Here is a 19,343-nt window from a genome sequence, read left to right on the forward strand (position 1 = left end):
AAGAAAAGGGATAATCTTTCATTCTTGAACCAGTAGAAGCATTTAATTCATGAATTTGACATTTCAGTTTAAAAAAAAAAAAGCTTTCCAAGAGAAAATAATAAATACATTATGCAATATATAAACTAAGTAGTTACAAAAAAAGAAACAAAACATTAGTTTAAAATTTTTTTTCAAAATATCTTCACACTGGGAAAAAAATGCATCCCAGTCTTAAATATGCAATTACTAAATTTAAGAATAAACAGTTTCATTACTCTCTACTGTACAAAAATTATAAAAAGATTATATACAATTAAAATAAAAAATGACTTTTATAATGCAGACTGTGGTCAAGTTATTTAACCCATTCATATGTTCACAATGGATTCAACTTATTTTTCCTCCGGCAGTTGAACAGTAGTTTTCCAAAATAAATTAGAACACAATAACAATTAAATTTTAATTCCAACTAAGCATAATTTCAGACTTGTTGGGAAAAGTTCCGACTTGAAAGAATATAATTTCAGATCTTTTTTTAAACAAATTCTCTTCTCTAATATTTTATCATAAAAATGACTTTCATGTGCCGAAAAATTGCTTTTCTTCCCCCAAGTTTTTTAATTTTTTTTTTACAGCAGAAATATGAATACCTATTAGCCACACTTCACTCTTAGCAAAAAATAAATTATAATTTTTTTTTCATAACTAGATATTTTAATCTAAAATTGACAGCTATAATATTTAATATTTTGTGATATCTTTATTTGAAACAAAAATCAAGAGAAAAAATGCAATTACTTTTAAGGGCAAGTTTTAATATATCTTCGCCTCAGAGCAACAGTAAGATATCTAATCCCAGGAATGACACTAAGATATCTTACTGTTGCTCTGAGGCGACGATATATTACTGATGTTAGTTAGATTTATGACAATTTTATCTTTAGCTAAAAGTTTTTCTAAAAATATATTAACATAATATTTTTTACCACTATGCATGCTGAATTTTTTTCCCCTTTGTTTTAAGTCATTATTTCAACTAGATATGTATAATACTGTAAAAGAAAGAAAACACTTCACGTTTTAATATAAAAATATATCCTGTAGAGTTGTCAAATAGTAAACTTTGGCTGTGTGGGGAAACAAAAATACGTTAATGCAGTTACATATTGCCATTTTCATAATTCTAAGTCATTTCTACATCAAGGGGGGGGGGGGGCTGCTTTAAGACTATAGCTTATTTTTTCATAATAAGAATAATAAAGTACCATCAACAGAATGAACCATGTAATTACTTAAATACTGAAACATATTAAAATATTTTATTTAAAAAAAAAGTCTAACAGATCTACTTCAAAAAACTGCTGGAAAACTATTTATTGGCTTTAAACTGCTTCAAACAATTGCTACAGATATATGTAATAGATTCTACTTTTGTACATTGAAGTAATTTCAACACTTGATCATATTATTAGAATTTTTCCCTCCATTGGAAGGCTGTGTGGTTTTTTCCCAATAATGAAAGATGGAGAAAGAATAAGAGTATTTAATTTAAAATTGTTGCACTTTTTTTTTTCTCAAAAAGAATTTTTCAAAATAACAAAATGCCATTTCCTATCACAAAAACAACATTGAGTACTTTGAAGACAATAAATCATTGATTAGTCCGAAAACCACACTTGAAATACATAATATACCTGAAATACAAATGGAATAATAAATTACTATCAAACAGCACAATAAATTAATTCATCTGATGTGATAATGAAAGGGTTAAAAAACTTGACCATCCAAACTGCCCCTCATCTACTGAGGAAGGAATATAAAAGCATTAAATTTGTTAGAAAAAAGGAAGATATAAATTCTCATTATTAGTTCATTCAGTTTTTCTGGTCCAATAAAATTCACAGAATCTTAATGCCACGTTCGTAACACGATCATCATCATCGATCGAAAATGCATCCGGCGAAGACTCGTAATCCGAAGAGTTGTGGATCATCGGATCCCGTGGAAGGACTAGTAGGGCATTTCTGTTCCGAGAGCAGAGTGGAAATGCTGGTTTGCATATCGAAAATGCGCTAAAAAAGTTTAATATTTATGTTTCAGACTGGTTTTGTTTAATAGTGTTCAACTATAATAATCAATTGAAGCAGATAATTTTATTTATTAAGATTAGAGGTCTTCAACCTGGATTCTAAACCATAGGGTTCTCAGAAGTTTTGACAGGTTTTGCAAAAGATCACTTTTTGCAACATGAAAGCGGCAAGATTTTAGTGAAATATAAAATCACTTAAAGGCAGTTCTCTTATAAAACTAAACATAAATAAATATTTTACAGATGAAATTATTCAAAACATAAAAATACTTTGCAATAAAAAAATAATTTCAGCCAAATCAATTTTCTTTCATTTGTTATCATTTAAAATATTGCAGCTTCTGTTTGTTATTCATAAAATCTATTTGATAAAACCAAAAAAAAAAAAACATTAACTACCATATCATTCTAATGGAGCTGTTTATATAATGATAAAATCAAGTTACAATAACAAATTTGTACATTTGATTTGGCATATAGCTTTGATCAAGAAATTCCAGTAAGCTCAAAGGTTCATTATTAAAGTTTGAACACCACTAATTTAGATGACGAGAGTGAGAAAAATGAGTTAATTATCATGTTTATTGAGTAATCACTTTGATTAACCTTACAGCATTGAGAAAATACCATTTTTCGCCGACTTTGATCAAAATGGCTTCTTTTACTGAGCGCTTATTTTTCTGAAAATAAAAATGAGTCCCGGCGACCACTTTTCGCATACGGCAAACCAGCCACGGGTCAATGAGCACCATACTCTCGGAACCAAAATGGCCGACCCGTCCTAACCGGCGGTTCCGAGCCGGTCGAGACATCCGCCGAGCCGACGACACACGTTTCGACGACCGCCTCGAGAGGCACGCAAAGTCCACCCGACAGGAGCCACAGTTGCACCGGATCTCTCTCCCCGCGGCTTTTGGTCGAGAGTCAAGGAATCGTGGCCGAGAAAGCGAAGGCCATTCGAATAAAAGCATCTAAGGGCGGCAGGGGTCAGGCATACGCCTTGCCCCTCATTTCCATAGCAGTCCCTTTGCTGTACACGTAGGCGTGCTCGTCGACGCGGCCCTTGTTCCTGGTCGGGGGCGGCACTTGCGTTTTGTCTCGCCGGTTGTAGTGGCCCCGGCCCTCCCCGTAGCCGTGGGAGGGCCCCGCGATCGCGGGGCCCGGAGCGGGAGGTGCAGTGGGCCGGGGCCCCGGGTACGGTGGCGGGGGCCCCGAGGGCGGTCCCTGGGGTCTGTGCCGCTGAAAGACAAAAAGACAAGTTTAAAAACACTGGCAATCATTTGGGTCATTCTCATAGACCGAGCTATGGCAACCCTTTTGCTGCTCATAAACCAAACCATGTGACTGGTGGATATCCTAGCAACAGCGGGCGTTGATCGTAGCAGACGATCAACGCTCGCGAGAAATAAAATAAATAGATTTGATGGAGCACGGAAGAATGTTTACGGAAAAGTAAGACAAAACAACGTAAGAAGAAGCACAAATTTGTAAATTACAGCAGACACGTGTTTCGGCGTTACAGGGAACGTGTTTCGGCGTTATTATGGATGAAAAGACTTCATCCATAAGCTCATTATTTTTTGCATTGAAAAAGACGTTCCCTGTAACGCCGAAACACGTGTCTGCTGTAATTTACAAATTTGTGCTTCTTCTTACGTTGTTTTGTCTTACTTTACTGTTCAGCACAAAGGTATTTATTTATCTTAATGTTTACGGAGTCTGATTTGTTAATTTGTTATTCTAAGTTGTGAATATTTTGTTAATATAGTGAGTTTTTCGTTTAGATAGTATTGTGCATTTTCTTTAGTCAATTTCAATAACTCTCTGAGCAATTAAAGATGCAAGCGCCCAAAAAAAATCGGCAAAGGGTAAGATTTTTACCTACAATTTCAATTTAAGGTTCCGATTAGTACATTTTTGCGTTAACGCAAAACGTTTCCTCCATTACGTTCACGCCAACGCTGACATAGCAGTTCCAAATGAAATGAAAGTTACTGAAAACTGTGATCAAAAACTAATTACTAATGTCAAAATAACGCATAACTAAAAGAAAAATAGTTCAATCTCTGCACCTGGAAAAAAAAAATTATTATGAAAACACATTACGTCTTAAAATACATGCTGAGTGCCAAACTATAGATAATGTTGCCATCTAGCAACCATGCTGCCAAAGTTTTTGCCAAGCCTTCCACCAGTCACATGATGTATCCATGAACCAATTTTTTTATCAGCAAGTCTGGGAAACCTCGGTCTACTCTTCTTATTAGTCTATGGTCATTCCTCATGAAAACAGTCATTTTGAGCTTAATAAGTAGATTGGAAAAATTGAAAAGAGGGTGGAATTAGGTAAAACCTTTACAGTGATCGATTTACATAAGTGCTTTATAAAAGACTAGCTGCGTTGCCTGGTCTATTGAGAATAAAAATTGTGTCAAGAGACATATATTCAACAATCAAGCTTAAATAAAAGGAAAAAAACCATCATGCAAAATTTTCCTTCCAAACAGTGATGACAGATATTAAAATAATTTTAAGAAATTAAAATGCAAAAGACGGATTTTAAAAGCATAACCGTCGAAACGCGAAAATAAAATGGTTGACAACTTGAATGAAGATGATATTTTTCGAAATTGATTTTAAAATGCTCGTAACTTTTTTCCTTTGGAATTAAAAGCTTAGTTTTTCGACCATAGGTTAAGATGGAGCTGGAGTAAAAAAAATTGCTTTTTCCAATGGTGTCAAAAAGAAAACGGTGGGACAATCCCTTCATTTTTTATTGATAGATTTAATGAAGAAAGCAGTGCATAAATTTCAGCTAAGCCTAAACCAATTCGAGCTAAAAATGTAAATTTCTCCCACCGTAATCAAGTTAGAGCATTGAAACAAATTGCATAGAACGCAGAAAATTCTACTTTTTCCAACGATATGTAATATTAATATGTGCAAGTAATTTTTTACCCCCATATTTAGGAATTTATGTGCAAATTGGTCCTAAATTTGAATAAAAAAAGAACTACTCATCAGTTCTACTCATCAATTGTTTTTGAACTGGTCTGCAAGCCTTTTCAGGACTTAAAAGAACAAACTGAAAATTTCACCGAAATCAGCCAAGTAGTTCTTGAGTTTTGCAAGTTCAAACACACAGACCTTTTTGGGGACTTCATTTTATACTATGTAGAGAAATATTGGTTATGAAAAATAAGTATATTTTTGGAATAGTTAGTATTATATCTTCACTTCACACTAGAATTACCGCAGTCTTCCTATACCTAGAAATTCGGAGGGGGTCATTTTGACCCAACTGAAGTCAGTAATAAACACAATTTAGCAAAATTATAACTTTCTACTGAAAAGGGAAAAAAATCTTTTCATTAAGTTTAAAAATATTTACAACTAACACTAAATTAAATAAAAATAAAATGTAAAAAATAATAACAGCATGATGACCATTTTTTTTAAATTGTAAATATGATGCTTTAAAATATGATGTTTTAAAACCTATTATAACACCCAATAACCATGGATAAAGCATGTTTTTAGAACTTTTAAATAACGGATAAAGACATTTTTGATGATATAGAATTCTAAAACCCAAATATAGTTTAATAATTTTTTATTTTGAAAATTATTATTAGGCAAGACATTGAATCTATCCCAAAAGATTATTTTACTTTAAAACATTCCTGGGTCAAATATAGATTTGTGGGGGGGGGGGGGGAGTTGACAAATAATTGCAATCACAATGAATGTTATAAAAAATAAATCACAATCAGTTTTTTACAATTTAATGTTTCTGTTTCTATAAAATAGTATTATAAATGGACAGATAATTTTACCAATTTAAGCATGATGCTTTTTAGAAGGAAAGAAAAATAATAAATAAAAAGATAATACTTGTATGTGTTAATAAATGCTCAATTTCCAGATACAAAGGGTATAAAAATCAGTAAAAAAATAAATAAAAACAAGTTACAAACCAACACATTAAAACCAAATTAATATTATAGCAGTAAAAAAACTATATCATGGTTCACACATTTGTGGTTAAAAAAAATTCCCTGACTTTTCCAGGTTATTTTTTAGAAAATTACCTGGTTACTTCAAGTAACTTGCTTCATTCAAAACTAAGTTTAAATAGCAATATTTTCAAAATACAGTGAAGCACCAAGGGACAGTATGAATAAAATAATAGTTTAAAAAACTAAAAAAACACGCTTTCGTAGTAAAATGAACTAAAAAGTGAAAAATAATCTTTGGATGATAGTAGTTGACCAATTACTTAATTTTAATCTAATACAAAAAAGCGTGGGGTGCTTGCTGTCTATTCACATTTTTGCTTGGACAACAAATTGCAGAAATTCAGGACAACTGATAAGAAGCACCCCACGCTTTTTTGTATTACATTAAAATTAAGTAATTGGTCAACTACTATCATCCAAAGATTATTTTTCACTTTTTAGTTCATTTTACTACGAAAGCGTGTTTTTTTAGTTTTTTAAACTATTATTTTATTTCTCTGTTTTTTAGTCTTATGTTGGAGAATTATCAGGCAAAATTGCAATTACTTCTTTTCGTAAAAGTTGAATTGAAATTATTTATAAAACGAGTGCGAGGAAATATCTTAAAGTTAAGACAAGGGCACCCCGATGGAAAGCTATTGTGAGTCATTGATGTATGTTTGCGGAAATCATATTTATCTTATACATATAAAATCCGAGTATCTATCTATCTATGTCCAAGCTTCTTCTCCCGAACGACAGTGAACTGACCATCGAACCAGGTATCGATGGATTCGTCATCTTCCCGTCTTCATGTTTGGCTATTTAACATAATCCTCCGATAATAATTAGCGGAGATATCAATTAAAAATTATTAATTATGACTCTTAGATTTCAAAATAAAATCCATATTTTTCGAAGGCTTTCCTCCATTCAAATTATTATTCAGTGCTTCAACTCAACTTTCCGGACTTTTATTAAAATTTACAGCGTGAAGAAAATCATTGAGATGAAAGATCTGTTACCATTTCTTTTTCTCGAATATGAACAGGTAAAATTCTTGTTTTTGTTTTGAGGCTTTTCCTGTAATCAGGGGATTTAAATTGTTTACTTTTTTGGGGGGTTTTCCGCAATCTGCCGCAAAACTACACTGACTTTTTTTTTGGTTCAAGCCTGAGTGTTGAACTCGCGTCACTTGGCATAACTTTTATTTTTGAGGTGGACCGTGCAAAGCCGGGCGACGCAGCTAGTATTACTTTGAAAATTTGAGATGCATTTGAATAAAAGTTTTGTTCAACAATGGTCTGATCAGCAATGAATTTCCAATTGAAGGCTCACCTAAATTTTGGCATGAAATTAGTTAAAAACAATTATATTTCATGTTCTAATTACCTTGGAACATTGGAACAAATTTTATCTGATGCAGAAAAATTAAAGGTTTTTATAGATATTTTTAAATAATTTTTGCAAGCATTTTTTAATGTATTTTTTTTAATTTTTCCTTTTTCACATTGTTGGATTTATGCCAAAATATTGATTAAAATTGGAGGAAACTCACAATTAAAAGAGTTAATTAATTAATTTGATTATAGAATATTGCATTGTCATCGGGTCTGATGTCGCGTGCCAAATTCCAAAAGAATCCGATCACAGGAAGTGGGCGAAATTTGAGTTGCAAGATTCCATTACAAGATACATACATACATACATACAGGTGAAGCTAATAAAAGCGTGTTAAAAAAGCGTACAAATGGAAAAAGGTATAATAGATATAAGTTAATCTTCAATCAACTCTGCAGGGACCAATTTGAAAAATGTATAATTGATAGAAACGTATAAAGGAGAAACGTATAAACGGTGCTTCACTGTAATTAAAATTGTTTAAAGTAGCAATGCAAAAGAACTGAAACTTTTTCTCTTAGATTTAAAAATAAAACAATCTTTGATTTTTTTTTCTTTCTTTTTTCTCTAAAAATTTAAAATATTTTTAAACATTAAAAAAACATTGAATATTTAAATGATTTTTTTTCAAAACCATTTTAACTTGTTAACTACTTGTTGAAAAACAAAGTACTTTCAACTTACTTTAGCGCTTCTTTGATCTCTGTGTCATGCGTAATATTAGTGTTTTGCTGTAATCAGTATATAATACAAAACGTATTGAGCAAAATACAAAGCTATTTTTCAGTATAAGTATGATTAACTTGTTCCATCCATCGGCATAACATATATAATGCATAATAACAAAAATTAACATCTGCCGATCATAGGCCAATACCAATAATCATCAGTTTTTTTTTTCTTTCGCATATTAAAGGATGCTTTCATAAAAATTAAAATTTTTCTTTTCTCGAAAATCATTCATTTTTAAGAATTCATAATTTATTGCACATTTTATGTTACTTTCAATAGTTTACATTGAGATAAACATCCAATTCTGTTTTTGAAAATTTACAGCTATTTCCATCGTGCAAATGACCAAATATGGCGACTAAGTGAAAAATTTAAGATAAAAAGTAGATTTTTGAGTTTGTAGCATACAAGTAGTTATAAATAATTAATAATCCTAAAAAAAATACAAGATAAAATAGTCAGTTTTTAGCACATAAGTGTCTAAATCAATTAGAATAACAAAAAATATTCTGAAGATAAAATTTTGCAGTTTTCCAGAAAATAATAACGAATTATCAGAAAACGCAAAAAGAAAAAAAAGGGCACGTTTTGCATTGTTTTCAATAATTTGCATTGCAATAAACATCCTATGTCGTTTTCGGAAACTTAGGCACTTAAAAAGTCTTGTGTACTTCCATCTTGGGAATGACCAAATATGGCGGCAACGCCAAAAAATAAGATTTTTTTTTTTTTTTTGAATTTGTAGCATGAAGACAATTTAAAAATAATAAATGAAACTAAACTTCAGCTGAAAAATTTTTAGCACATTTGTGTCCATGGCAATGAGGATAAAATTAAGTTTTAAGAAAAAAAAATTTCATTTCTCAAGAAAATTACTTAAAATAAAAAGAATTCCAGAACATTGTTTTATTTTCATTGGTTTGTAGTTAAAGAAAACATCCAATTATGCTTTGTTTTTGTAAACTAAGGCATTTAAGGATCGTGTCAACTTCTATCTTGTGAATGACCAAAAATGGCGTTTACGTTTTTCGGTATCCACTTTTTTTATTGAAAGCATTATTTTGCCTCAAAAATTTTATTTTTATTCAAGAAACATCGATAAGAATGAAGATTAGATCTCATAGAACAAAATTCCCTCGTAAAAAATTGGAAAACAACAAATTTTGGACAGCAAATTTGGGGAGTTCCGCGACATTTTTTATTATGTCATTTTCCCGGACAATTACAGGTTTTCCCGGAGTATACGAACCGTGCAATATTACAAATGCTCAAATTTACTCTGAATAAAATAATAGTTTAAAAAACTAAAAAAACACGCTTTCGTAGCAAAATGAACTAAAAAGCGAAAAATAATCTTTGGAAGATAGTAGTTGACCAATCACTTAATTTTAATATAATACAAAAAAGCGTGGGGTGCTGTCTATTTACAATTTTGCTTGGACAACAAATGGAAGAAATTCAAGCAACCGAAAAGAAGCCCCCCACGCTTTTTTGTATTACATTAAAATTAAGTGATTGGTCAACTACTATCTTCCAAAGATTATTTTTCGCTTTTTAGTTCATTTTGCTACGAAAGCGTGTTTTTTTAGTTTTTTAAACTATTATTTTATTTTTCTGTTTTTTAGTCTTATGTTGGAGAGTTATCAGACGACGAAATTATTTATAAAACGAGTTCGAGGTAATATCTTAAAGTTAAGACAAGGGCACTCCGATGGGAAGCTACTGCGGTGAGTCATCGATGTATGTTTGCTGAAATCATATTACTTTGAAAATTTGAGATGCATTTGAATAAAAGTTTTGTTCAACAATGGTCTGATCAGCAATGAATTTCCAATTGAAGGCTCACCTAAATTTGGGCATGAAATTATTTAAAAACAATTATATTTCATGTTCTAATTACCTTGGAACATTGGAACAAATTTTGTCTGATGCAGAAAAATGAAAGGTTTTTGTAGATATTTTTAAATAATTTTTGCGAGCATTTTTTAATGTATTTTTTTAAATTTTTCCTTTTTCACATTGTTGGATTTATGCCAAAATATTGATTAAAATTGGAGGAAACTAACAATTAAAAGAGTTAATTAATTTGATAGTAGAATATTGCATTGTCATCGGGTCTGAGGTCGCGCCAAATTTCTAAAGAATCCGATCGCAGGAAGTGGGCGAAATTTGAGCTGCAAGATTCCGTTACAAGATACATACATACATACATACATACAGGTGAAGCTAATAAAAGCGTGTTAAAAAGTTTGAATTTCCTGTCAAAAAGTGGAGCCCCAACGGAAACAGGAAACAAAGGCACTCACTTTCCTCCTGAGGGTGTCTGCGGGGTGCCTCAGGGTGTCCTGTATGCGCAGTGCAGGGGCTCTCCTGGGGTTGCTGCTGGGGGTGTGGACGGCACAACACTTGATGAAGATGCCCATGAAGATGGCCAGGCCCACAACCGAAAGCATCACGCCCCACCAGCAGCTCTGGAGAAAAATACACCAATCAGGATTTAACGGTTTTGGAACAGATTGACATTCAAACAAAAGTAATCAAGCCCAAATCTATGGTTTGGATCATAGACTAATAATAAGAGTAGACCGAGCTATGGCAACCCTTTTGCTGCTCATAAACCAAACCACGTGACTGGTGGATATCCTAGCAACAGCGGGCGTTGATCGTAGCAGACGATCAACACCCGCTTGAGAAATAAAATAAATAGAATTGATGGAACACGGAAGAATGATCTTTTATGGAGTCCCATTTGTAAATTTGTTATTCTAATTTGTAAATATTTTGTTAATATAGTGAGTTTTTCGTCAAGATAGTATTGTGCATTTTCTTTAGTCAATTTCAATAACTCTCTAAGCAATAAAAGATGCAAGCGACCAAGAAGAATCGGCAAACGGTAAGATTTTTACCTAAAATTTCAATTTAAGATACCGATTAGTACATTTTTGCGTTATCGCAAAACGTTTACGCCATTACGTCCACGCCAACGCTGACGTAGCAGTTCCGAATAAAATAAAAGTTACTGAAAACTGTGATCAGAAACTAATGTCAAAATACTGCATTCCTAAAAGAAAAACAGTTCAATCTCTGTACCTGGATGTTTTTTTTAATGAAAACACATTGTCGTAAAATACATGTCGAGTGCCAAACTGTAGATAATGCTGCCATCTAGCAACCATGCTGCCAAAGTTTTCGCCAAGCCCTTCCACTAGTCACATGATGTATCCATGAACCAATTTTTTCATCAGCAAGTCTGGGAAAGCTCGGTCTACTCTTATTATTAGTCTATGATTTGGATATAGAATCAACATCTAGACTAGGGTGGTTCGAAAAAACTTTTTTTCAGCTAGAGTCCAGGACACACACCCTGTTTTTTTTTTTTTTTTAGACCTAATAATAGCATTATGCTGTAAACATTTTAGCTTCTTACTCAAATTTTAAGAGGTGACCCCTTAAAATGACCCCTCCATTTAACATTAGTTGTACGTAGAAAATGTCACAGGTTTAGAAACATTTAATTTCTCCAACTGTTTTTTTTGTAAATAATTATTTTACTGCAATGTATTGTATATACATTAGGGTGGGGCGAAAAATGAAAAGTTTTTCCGATCAACTAGTAATAGTTGCCAAAAGTTGTCTTATGTGATAGTTAGCTAATGTGCAAAATTTGACGAAAATCGGTTAATATCTTCAGGGGGCGCTGCGATCGCAAAGTTTTAACATTGTTTTTTTCCTATAATATCATGGTTTCAATGTAAAAATCATGCTTTTTTCTAACTTTAATTTCACCTTTTTTAATTCTAAAGGACATGTATGTATTAAGAACATATAGAATAGCTTCCAAAAGAAATTTGGTCACTAAACGTTAGCATTAAAAGAAAGCAATGCATGGTTTTGTTGTAAAAACTCCGTAATTTGAAGAGACACTGCCGTCGAGCTCTTAGAATCATGTGAAATGCCATTTAAATACGTCATACAACCTTGAACTCTAACCGAGAAAAGTTCCAGACGCATTTCTGCAGCATCCAGTGCACAGCACAGTGTATGTTTATATTTTCAGTGCATTGAAACGCCATTTCTAACACCATAATGAGCGGAAAACATTCGAAGGATTATTGTGCTGGATCGAAAGTAAAAACAAGGAAAATGTTAAAAGATTCCATTTTCGGAACACCAAAAAATTTGTCTGATTCTGTGTTACCTACGTATGAAGATGTACCTAAGTATTATTTATTTCTTGCACACGAAAAGAAACAGTTTAGTTCTTCCAAAGAGCCCACAGTGACTGAGATAGCAGAAGACGTAGCCACGAAGTTAGGAGAGATATGGCATCGTTCCTCTATTCCTATAGTTTCACATAAACGAATCGTTCAAATGATTCGACATTTTCACGGCAAATATAAAAAAATGAAGAAAACTATGAACAAAAAATCTGTTAAAACAAATGCATTTAACGCAAAGATGCAGTTATTTTCATCCGAAGCTCGAGAAAAACTTTTCGACATCGCTTGTTGTAAATGCCGTTTCAGTGCGTGTAACTGCGACAAGACTCGCAAAGTTCCTTCCAAAGAACAACTTTTTCTTTTTGATTAGCGTGGTGATAGAAAAATGTTTATTGAAAACATTGATATTCAAACCACAAGAAAATTAAAACTGAGTTTTGAATGAAAAAAGAAAGAAGAATCAAGAGCGAAGAGGGAAAGCATAGTTAATACCCGTGAAGAAGGTTCTGAAGAAACAGAAATTGATAAAGAATATTCAATAGAAGGTACGGACGAAAACGATCCTGAATTTATAGTTATAAATTATAAAGCAAGCACTTCGCAAGCAAGAGTCAGTTTGAACAAATTTTCTAAAACGTGTGACCGATACGGTGTTTCGAATAGATCAGCGGCCGCGTTGGCATCATCCATATTAGAAGACGTGGGCTTAATTTCTCCTGAAACATCTTCAAATATAATCGATCCAAGCAAAGTGAAACGAGAGCGTAAAAAAGTGAGAAAAAATCTGCAAGCTCATCACCAAGGTCCAAAATGTGCTGATGTACAAGGTCTGTACTTTGATGGCCGAAAGGATAGTACATTGTTCTTGGAACAATCTGTGTCCGGCAGTTATCATCGAAAAATAATTATTGAAGAACATGTAACACTGGTCATGCTGCCAGATAATAAATACTTAGGACATATTTCGCCAAATCGATCAAACGCAGAAGGAATTGCAAACGGCATACTGGATTTCATTGTCGAAAACAAAATTGATATTACTCAGTTGTGCGCCGTCGGATGTGACGGTACTGCAGTAAATACCGGAAGAAAAAGTGGCGTGATTTTACGCCTTGAAACATTCTTTCACAGACCATTGCAGTGGTTAATATGCCGGCTTCATGGCAACGAATTGCTGCTTCGCCATTTAGTAGAATACTTGGATGGACCAAGTACTAATCCTTGAGGATTCAGCGGTCTTATTGGCAAAATGTTGATAGGCTGCGAATCACTACCGATAGTGAAATATAAAGCCGTTGAGTGCAATATTCAAAACATGCCAACTATCGACCGAGGGGACCTAAGTACTGACCAGAAATATCTACTGGAAATATTTGAAGCCGTTATTAGTGGCAACTGCTCCGTACACCTTTCTGAAAGAGTACTTGGTTCCTTGAGTCATTCTAGATGGCTCACGACAGCCAGTCGGATTTTGCGTTTGTACATCGGCACAGAATATCCAACAGCAAATTTAGAAATGCTTGTTTCATTCGTTATTAAAGTTTATACACCTTGCTGGTTTCTAATTAAGTGCAACTCAGCATGCAAGGATGGTGCACGAAACTTGTGGCACGTTATTCATCTGTTGCGTTATTTGCCAGACGACCTGCTACATGTCATCGATCCAGTCATTCAGTGGAACGCCTTTTTTGCACATCCTGAAAACATCTTGCTGGCGATGTTAAATGATGATCGAAGGCATGTACGGCAGTTAGCTGCTCGTCGGATTTTGAGAGTACGAGACACTAATTCTGTGAACAATAATGATATCCGTATTTTTACCATCCCTGAGCTTAACTTTTCTTCTTCCGACTATGTCGACTTGATCAATTGGCAGTGTGAAGAAGTGCTTATAACAAAACCTCCTATAACAAATATACTAACTGAGGACGAGCTGCATGACTTAGTGAAAACCGGAGATGTTCCTCATTTTCTTCAAAACATGTGCAAATTTCCTTGTCATACTCAATCTGTGCAGCGCTGCATAAAGTTGGTGACGGATGCATCTCTGGCCGTAAGTGGAATAGAAGCCAGGGATGGTTTCATTCGTGCACGTTTAGAGGCTCGAAAGGAACTGCCTTTCTTTGAAAGTAAAAAAGACTATTTTCGTAAAAGCTCTAACTGTGACACATAAATTTGTATCATGTATGTAGTGTAAATTTTTACAGATTTTTAAAATTGTTTATTATTGTTTCAATAGTGCTGTTTAATTTTATTTGTCTAATATATTTGCATTTTCATAATTTTTGTGTCACATTTTGTAAAATTCATCAGTTTTTACTTAGTATTGTCCTAAAAGTCACTATTTTTTACTTTTTTGTTTCTTTTTAAGATGCTGGAAATATAAATAAATAACATAAAAGAACTTTTATGGGTTATTTCATATGCTTTCAGTGCATAAATAAATCTTATGAGTAAAAAAATGCAATGATATAAGTTAACAGCATTATTTTTCGTATTTTAACCATGAAATCCGAAAAAAAATCTATAATAAAACTTTGTGACCACAGCGCCCCCCGAAGATATTATCCGATCTTCATCAAATTTTGCACTTTTGCTAACTATCACCAAAGACAACTTTTGGCAACTATTACTAGTTGATCGGAAAAACTTTTTATTTTTCGCCCCACCCTAATATACATGTTATTAGTGTATATTATAATATGCAGCATTGTTTTTTCAGTTCAATGTATATTTTTAGCCCCCCTCCTCATACCAATGAAGCTTGAGGGAGGGGGTTGAGCACCCTCTTTCAGTTGAAATAAGAAGCTAAAATTCTTCCAGTATATTGCTATCCACCAGTCGAAAAATATTGAGAGGTGTCCTTTTATCTAGGAGAAGACTTTACTTCGAGTCCTCAAAATTTTTAAAAATGGTTTCATAGATCCACCATTTCTGCAATAACTTTGTTGATATCACTTTGGCATTGCATAATGGATTCAGAACTTGATCATACTTGGGGTAAACCTAACCTGGTAGCGTCTTAATGCTCCGGTCAGGATCGGCATTGCTTTCACAATGCTGCCAGCTTAGATTTGCCCCAGCTATAGTCAGAAATTCCAACCAACTGCATTCATTAGTGAAAACAACTGCACTATATTTATAAATATATACAGAAGATCTAAATATACATTTATGACATCGCTTAAATTTCTAAATTAATGTACAATACATTTTGTCATTTTATACATTGACAAAATATGGTAAAATCCTTCTGGAGCGCATACTAACTGGACAAAAAAAAATTTAATAAAAGATGGGCAGGGGCTTTAACATTTTATTTATTTTTAATGTTACCATAAATATCTTTGCATTATAGTTTAACGTTGTATAGTGTCAGAAGTTGGATATCGACCACATAACTTGGTTTTAGTTAAATCACTGTTTAATACATGAAATTACATGTTCTCTTCTTCCAGTGATAATCTTCTAACTGAGCATCTGACTGCCAGTGCAGATGCTCAGTTAGCCTTGTGGTAGTTCAAGTGGTTGCGCAATTGGGGTTTCCATAATTGTGCAATTGGGACTTCTCCTTTTGCATGTGGGGCATTCCACGGTATTTTGGACATTATGTAGAGTCCGTAACGTGACCTTTTTTTGCCATAACTTTTTAATTTACCGTTTGATTTACAAATCATTTTAATTTGAGCTGGTGTGTTGGTAGGAAAAGATCAAAATAAAATAATATGCTAATCAAACAGTAAATTAAAAAGTTATGGCAAAAAAGGTCACGTTACGGACTCTACATAAATGTCAAAAATACCTTGGAATGCCCCATGTACTGATCTGATAAATGTATGGGTTTCCCACAACATCTGCATAACTTTTTAATTTACTAGTTTTAAAATATAATTTTACTAATCAATGCTATTTCGTCAATTAACATTATATGAGGTTGCATTTTTCCACCCTGCTTTGATGCACTAACGACTGCAAACTTTCTGATTCATCATTGTCGAAAAATTCCACTCTGACACATCCTTTTTTTAAAATCCAATAGGATGAAATAACATGGGAAATAGCAACTGTCCATGAACATGCCTGCTTTCTCTCACAAACTTTTGTCTGAATTCATAAGCCTATCTAACATAATATTGGTTCGCCGGTTATTATTCTGGCTCTGTAACTGGAATACCAGCATAGGCGTCGGAAGCGGGGGAGCTGGAGCTCCCTCTATAATATTTCAGACTGGCTCAGCTCCCCCGGAAAAATTCTAACCGTATAGCTCTTTGCAGTACATTGTCTATCTCAAACCTGATTTCAAAAATGAGATCTACCTTTTTTAGGAATTTCCACATAATAACCAACAAAGAAAGGGGAGAGATGAAGTGGTCAGTACATTTGTGTTTCCCTCTTTTCAAACCTCTCGATTCCCGGAAGAAAAAGAAAAGTATTGAAGACAAGTTATCTACATATGGGTGTTTTCCGCCCTCTCCACTTTGAGCTTGTCTTTCGCAAGTGTATTACACATTACACTGTAGCTCAGTTTAATGTTCATGCCATTTGTATCTCACACTTCCACTAAAAAGAGATAATCGTGAGCCAGTTTTGTATTTAAATATGAAGGTGCTCCAGACACGTATCAAAAAGAAGGTTTCTAAGGTAAACAACATCTGACCTTCCGGACGCTATCTAAAGAATCTCCGGCGAATCCTTTTAAATTCGTTGATTAAAACAAACTTGCAAAATATGAAACGAAAGTTAAATTAAAATACTGAGTGGTCATATAATATTTTTGTTTATAGTAATCATCAAAAAAAAAAAAAAAAAGAAAGAAAGAAAGAAAATGAAAGAAAGGAAAAAAAAAAAAAAACAATGCAGAGGAAGAAAAGAAAAAAAGTTCAATTTACAAACAAATTTATTTAGCATTTTTATCCATCGTTTCTTTCTCTTTTTTATTTTTTTTCATTTCTTCATAAAAAGTTCAGCCCCGATCAAAGAAAATTCTTTAGCGAGTTCTCAAAAGTTTAGCAATGTAGTTATTGAACAAAAAATAGTTCTAAACTAATTTTCGAGGGATTATGATCGTATGTTTCGGGTGTTAAATTCCACGTTTTGATCAAAAGATACGATCCCCTACCTCCTAAATTATTAAAAAGCGTTGCAATGTTCGTTTTTGGAGATCAATATCCTGAAAATTCGCGGAAGAGAGCCCATGACTGAACACCTTGCCCTCCACAATAAGATAGATTATATAATATTCCGTTCAATTTCAAAACATTGCTATGCCTCTAACTAGACACGTACCGAGTAGCACTTTGGCCGAGTACCGAGTACTCGGCCTTTCATTACTCGGCCGAGTACCGAGTTACCAAGTACTTGGCCTTTCACTACTCGGCCAAGTTACCAAGTACCAATTATGTTTTAAGAAGAACCACGGACACACATGTAATGAATTTTGAACTTATTGGAATAGTTGTATAGACCTTGTCCATATAACAGTTCTTAAAATTAAATTCCTGCTGAAATTTAATTACGCATTATTTGAAAAATTTTGTTTTTGTCAAAAATTTTACAAAAAAATTATTTTTAAAATTAAAAATAAATAAATAAAAAGTATAATTAATCAAGTTGGAATTAAAACAAAGTATACCAATCTATTATAGTTCTAGTCCGCCAAACATAAATAATTTTTAAAAACAAATAAAACAAATGTGCAGGAACACTGCAGACACGTATTTCTGCATTACAAGGAACGTCTTTTTCAGCGCATAAAATGTGAGCTAAAGAATGTAAAGACATTCGACAGAAGAATCCGACTTTTGGCGGATGCCTTTAAATCCACGAGCTCACATTTTGTGCATTGAAAAAGGAATTCCTTGTAATGCCAAAACACGTGTCTGCACTGTGCTTTTAACATTGTTTTATTTCCATTTATTTTTTAAGCAAAGGTATTTTTATATTTCTTATAACTAATTTTTGTTTGTAGCAAAAATCCATTTTTAATATAAAAATTCCATACTTTCTACTATTACTTTTCTGCACAATTTTTAATAAATAAGTTTTATTAAATTTGGGAACATTAAAATAAAGACTAATTCCATTGAAGCATTACAGACTTCATTATTCTCAAAATTTAAATTTGACTTGTAAATGATTGCAGAAAATTATATATGCTTGCGCTTTTTTATAAATTTTAATATCTGTCTTGGACAATATTCAATTTTTTGCAACTACTCGGTATTGGCCGAGTATCTGATCAAAATTGGGCCGAGTACCGAGTGCTCGGCAAATTGGCCGAGTAGTTACCGAGTACTCGGTGCGTCTCTACCTCTAACATTAACAAATATGATCTATCTCGAATAATTTTCGGAGAGCGACACCCGAAACTCCTCTATGATATCAAAAAAGAAGGATGAAAATTCAGTTTTTAAAACTACAATTTCTAAAACTTTAAGGGGAAGGAATCTTTTACAATAACCTCATTGAGGAACGCTCTCTAAGACTTCAATTTCTAAAAAATTCCAGAGAGCCCTAGAACTTCCCCCCTTTACCTGACATCATTGAAGACCGTCTTCAATTGCGTTTTTGGAACTTCAATTTTGAAATATTGGGAAAGAGATGTAAATCGATTGAGGACAATCCTTGAGTCATATCATTTTCCCTAACGTCATAAATATGGTCCGAATTCGCGCTTTAAAGACATAAATTCCGAAAAATTTCCAGGGAGGGCATTTGAACATTTTCTCCCCTTAACATTAGCAAAGACCGTCTAAACTACGTTTTTAGAACTAAGATTTCGGAAATTTTCCGGGACTGAAGCTCCAGGACCCCCTATTGATGTGTGCTCATCTTCGAGAACTGACCGACCCCCTTCCAAAAAACCCAGAAGTTTTATCACCTCATTCTCTCCATATACTATTGAGGCGGTGAGAAGCA

The 19,343-nt window shown here is 33.3% G+C and overlaps 1 protein-coding gene across 1 annotated transcript in view; it reads right to left on the reverse strand.

Moving 5' to 3' along the window:
- Positions 1-3,034: 3,034 nt before the first annotated feature.
- LOC129227340 (disintegrin and metalloproteinase domain-containing protein 10-like) overlaps positions 3,035-19,343 on the reverse strand; it is a 67,173-nt gene continuing 50,864 nt past the window's right edge. Inside the window, exons 13-14 of the mRNA XM_054861883.1 lie at positions 10,512-10,676; positions 3,035-3,313 (exon numbers count right to left, since the gene is read on the reverse strand). Coding sequence (XP_054717858.1) covers positions 3,062-3,313; positions 10,512-10,676 — 417 coding nt within the window. The 3' untranslated portion in view covers positions 3,035-3,061. The remainder of the gene's footprint in view (positions 3,314-10,511; positions 10,677-19,343) is intronic.

This window comes from Uloborus diversus, chromosome 8 (assembly GCF_026930045.1).
Source record: "Uloborus diversus isolate 005 chromosome 8, Udiv.v.3.1, whole genome shotgun sequence".
Lineage (NCBI taxonomy): Eukaryota > Metazoa > Arthropoda > Arachnida > Araneae > Uloboridae > Uloborus > Uloborus diversus.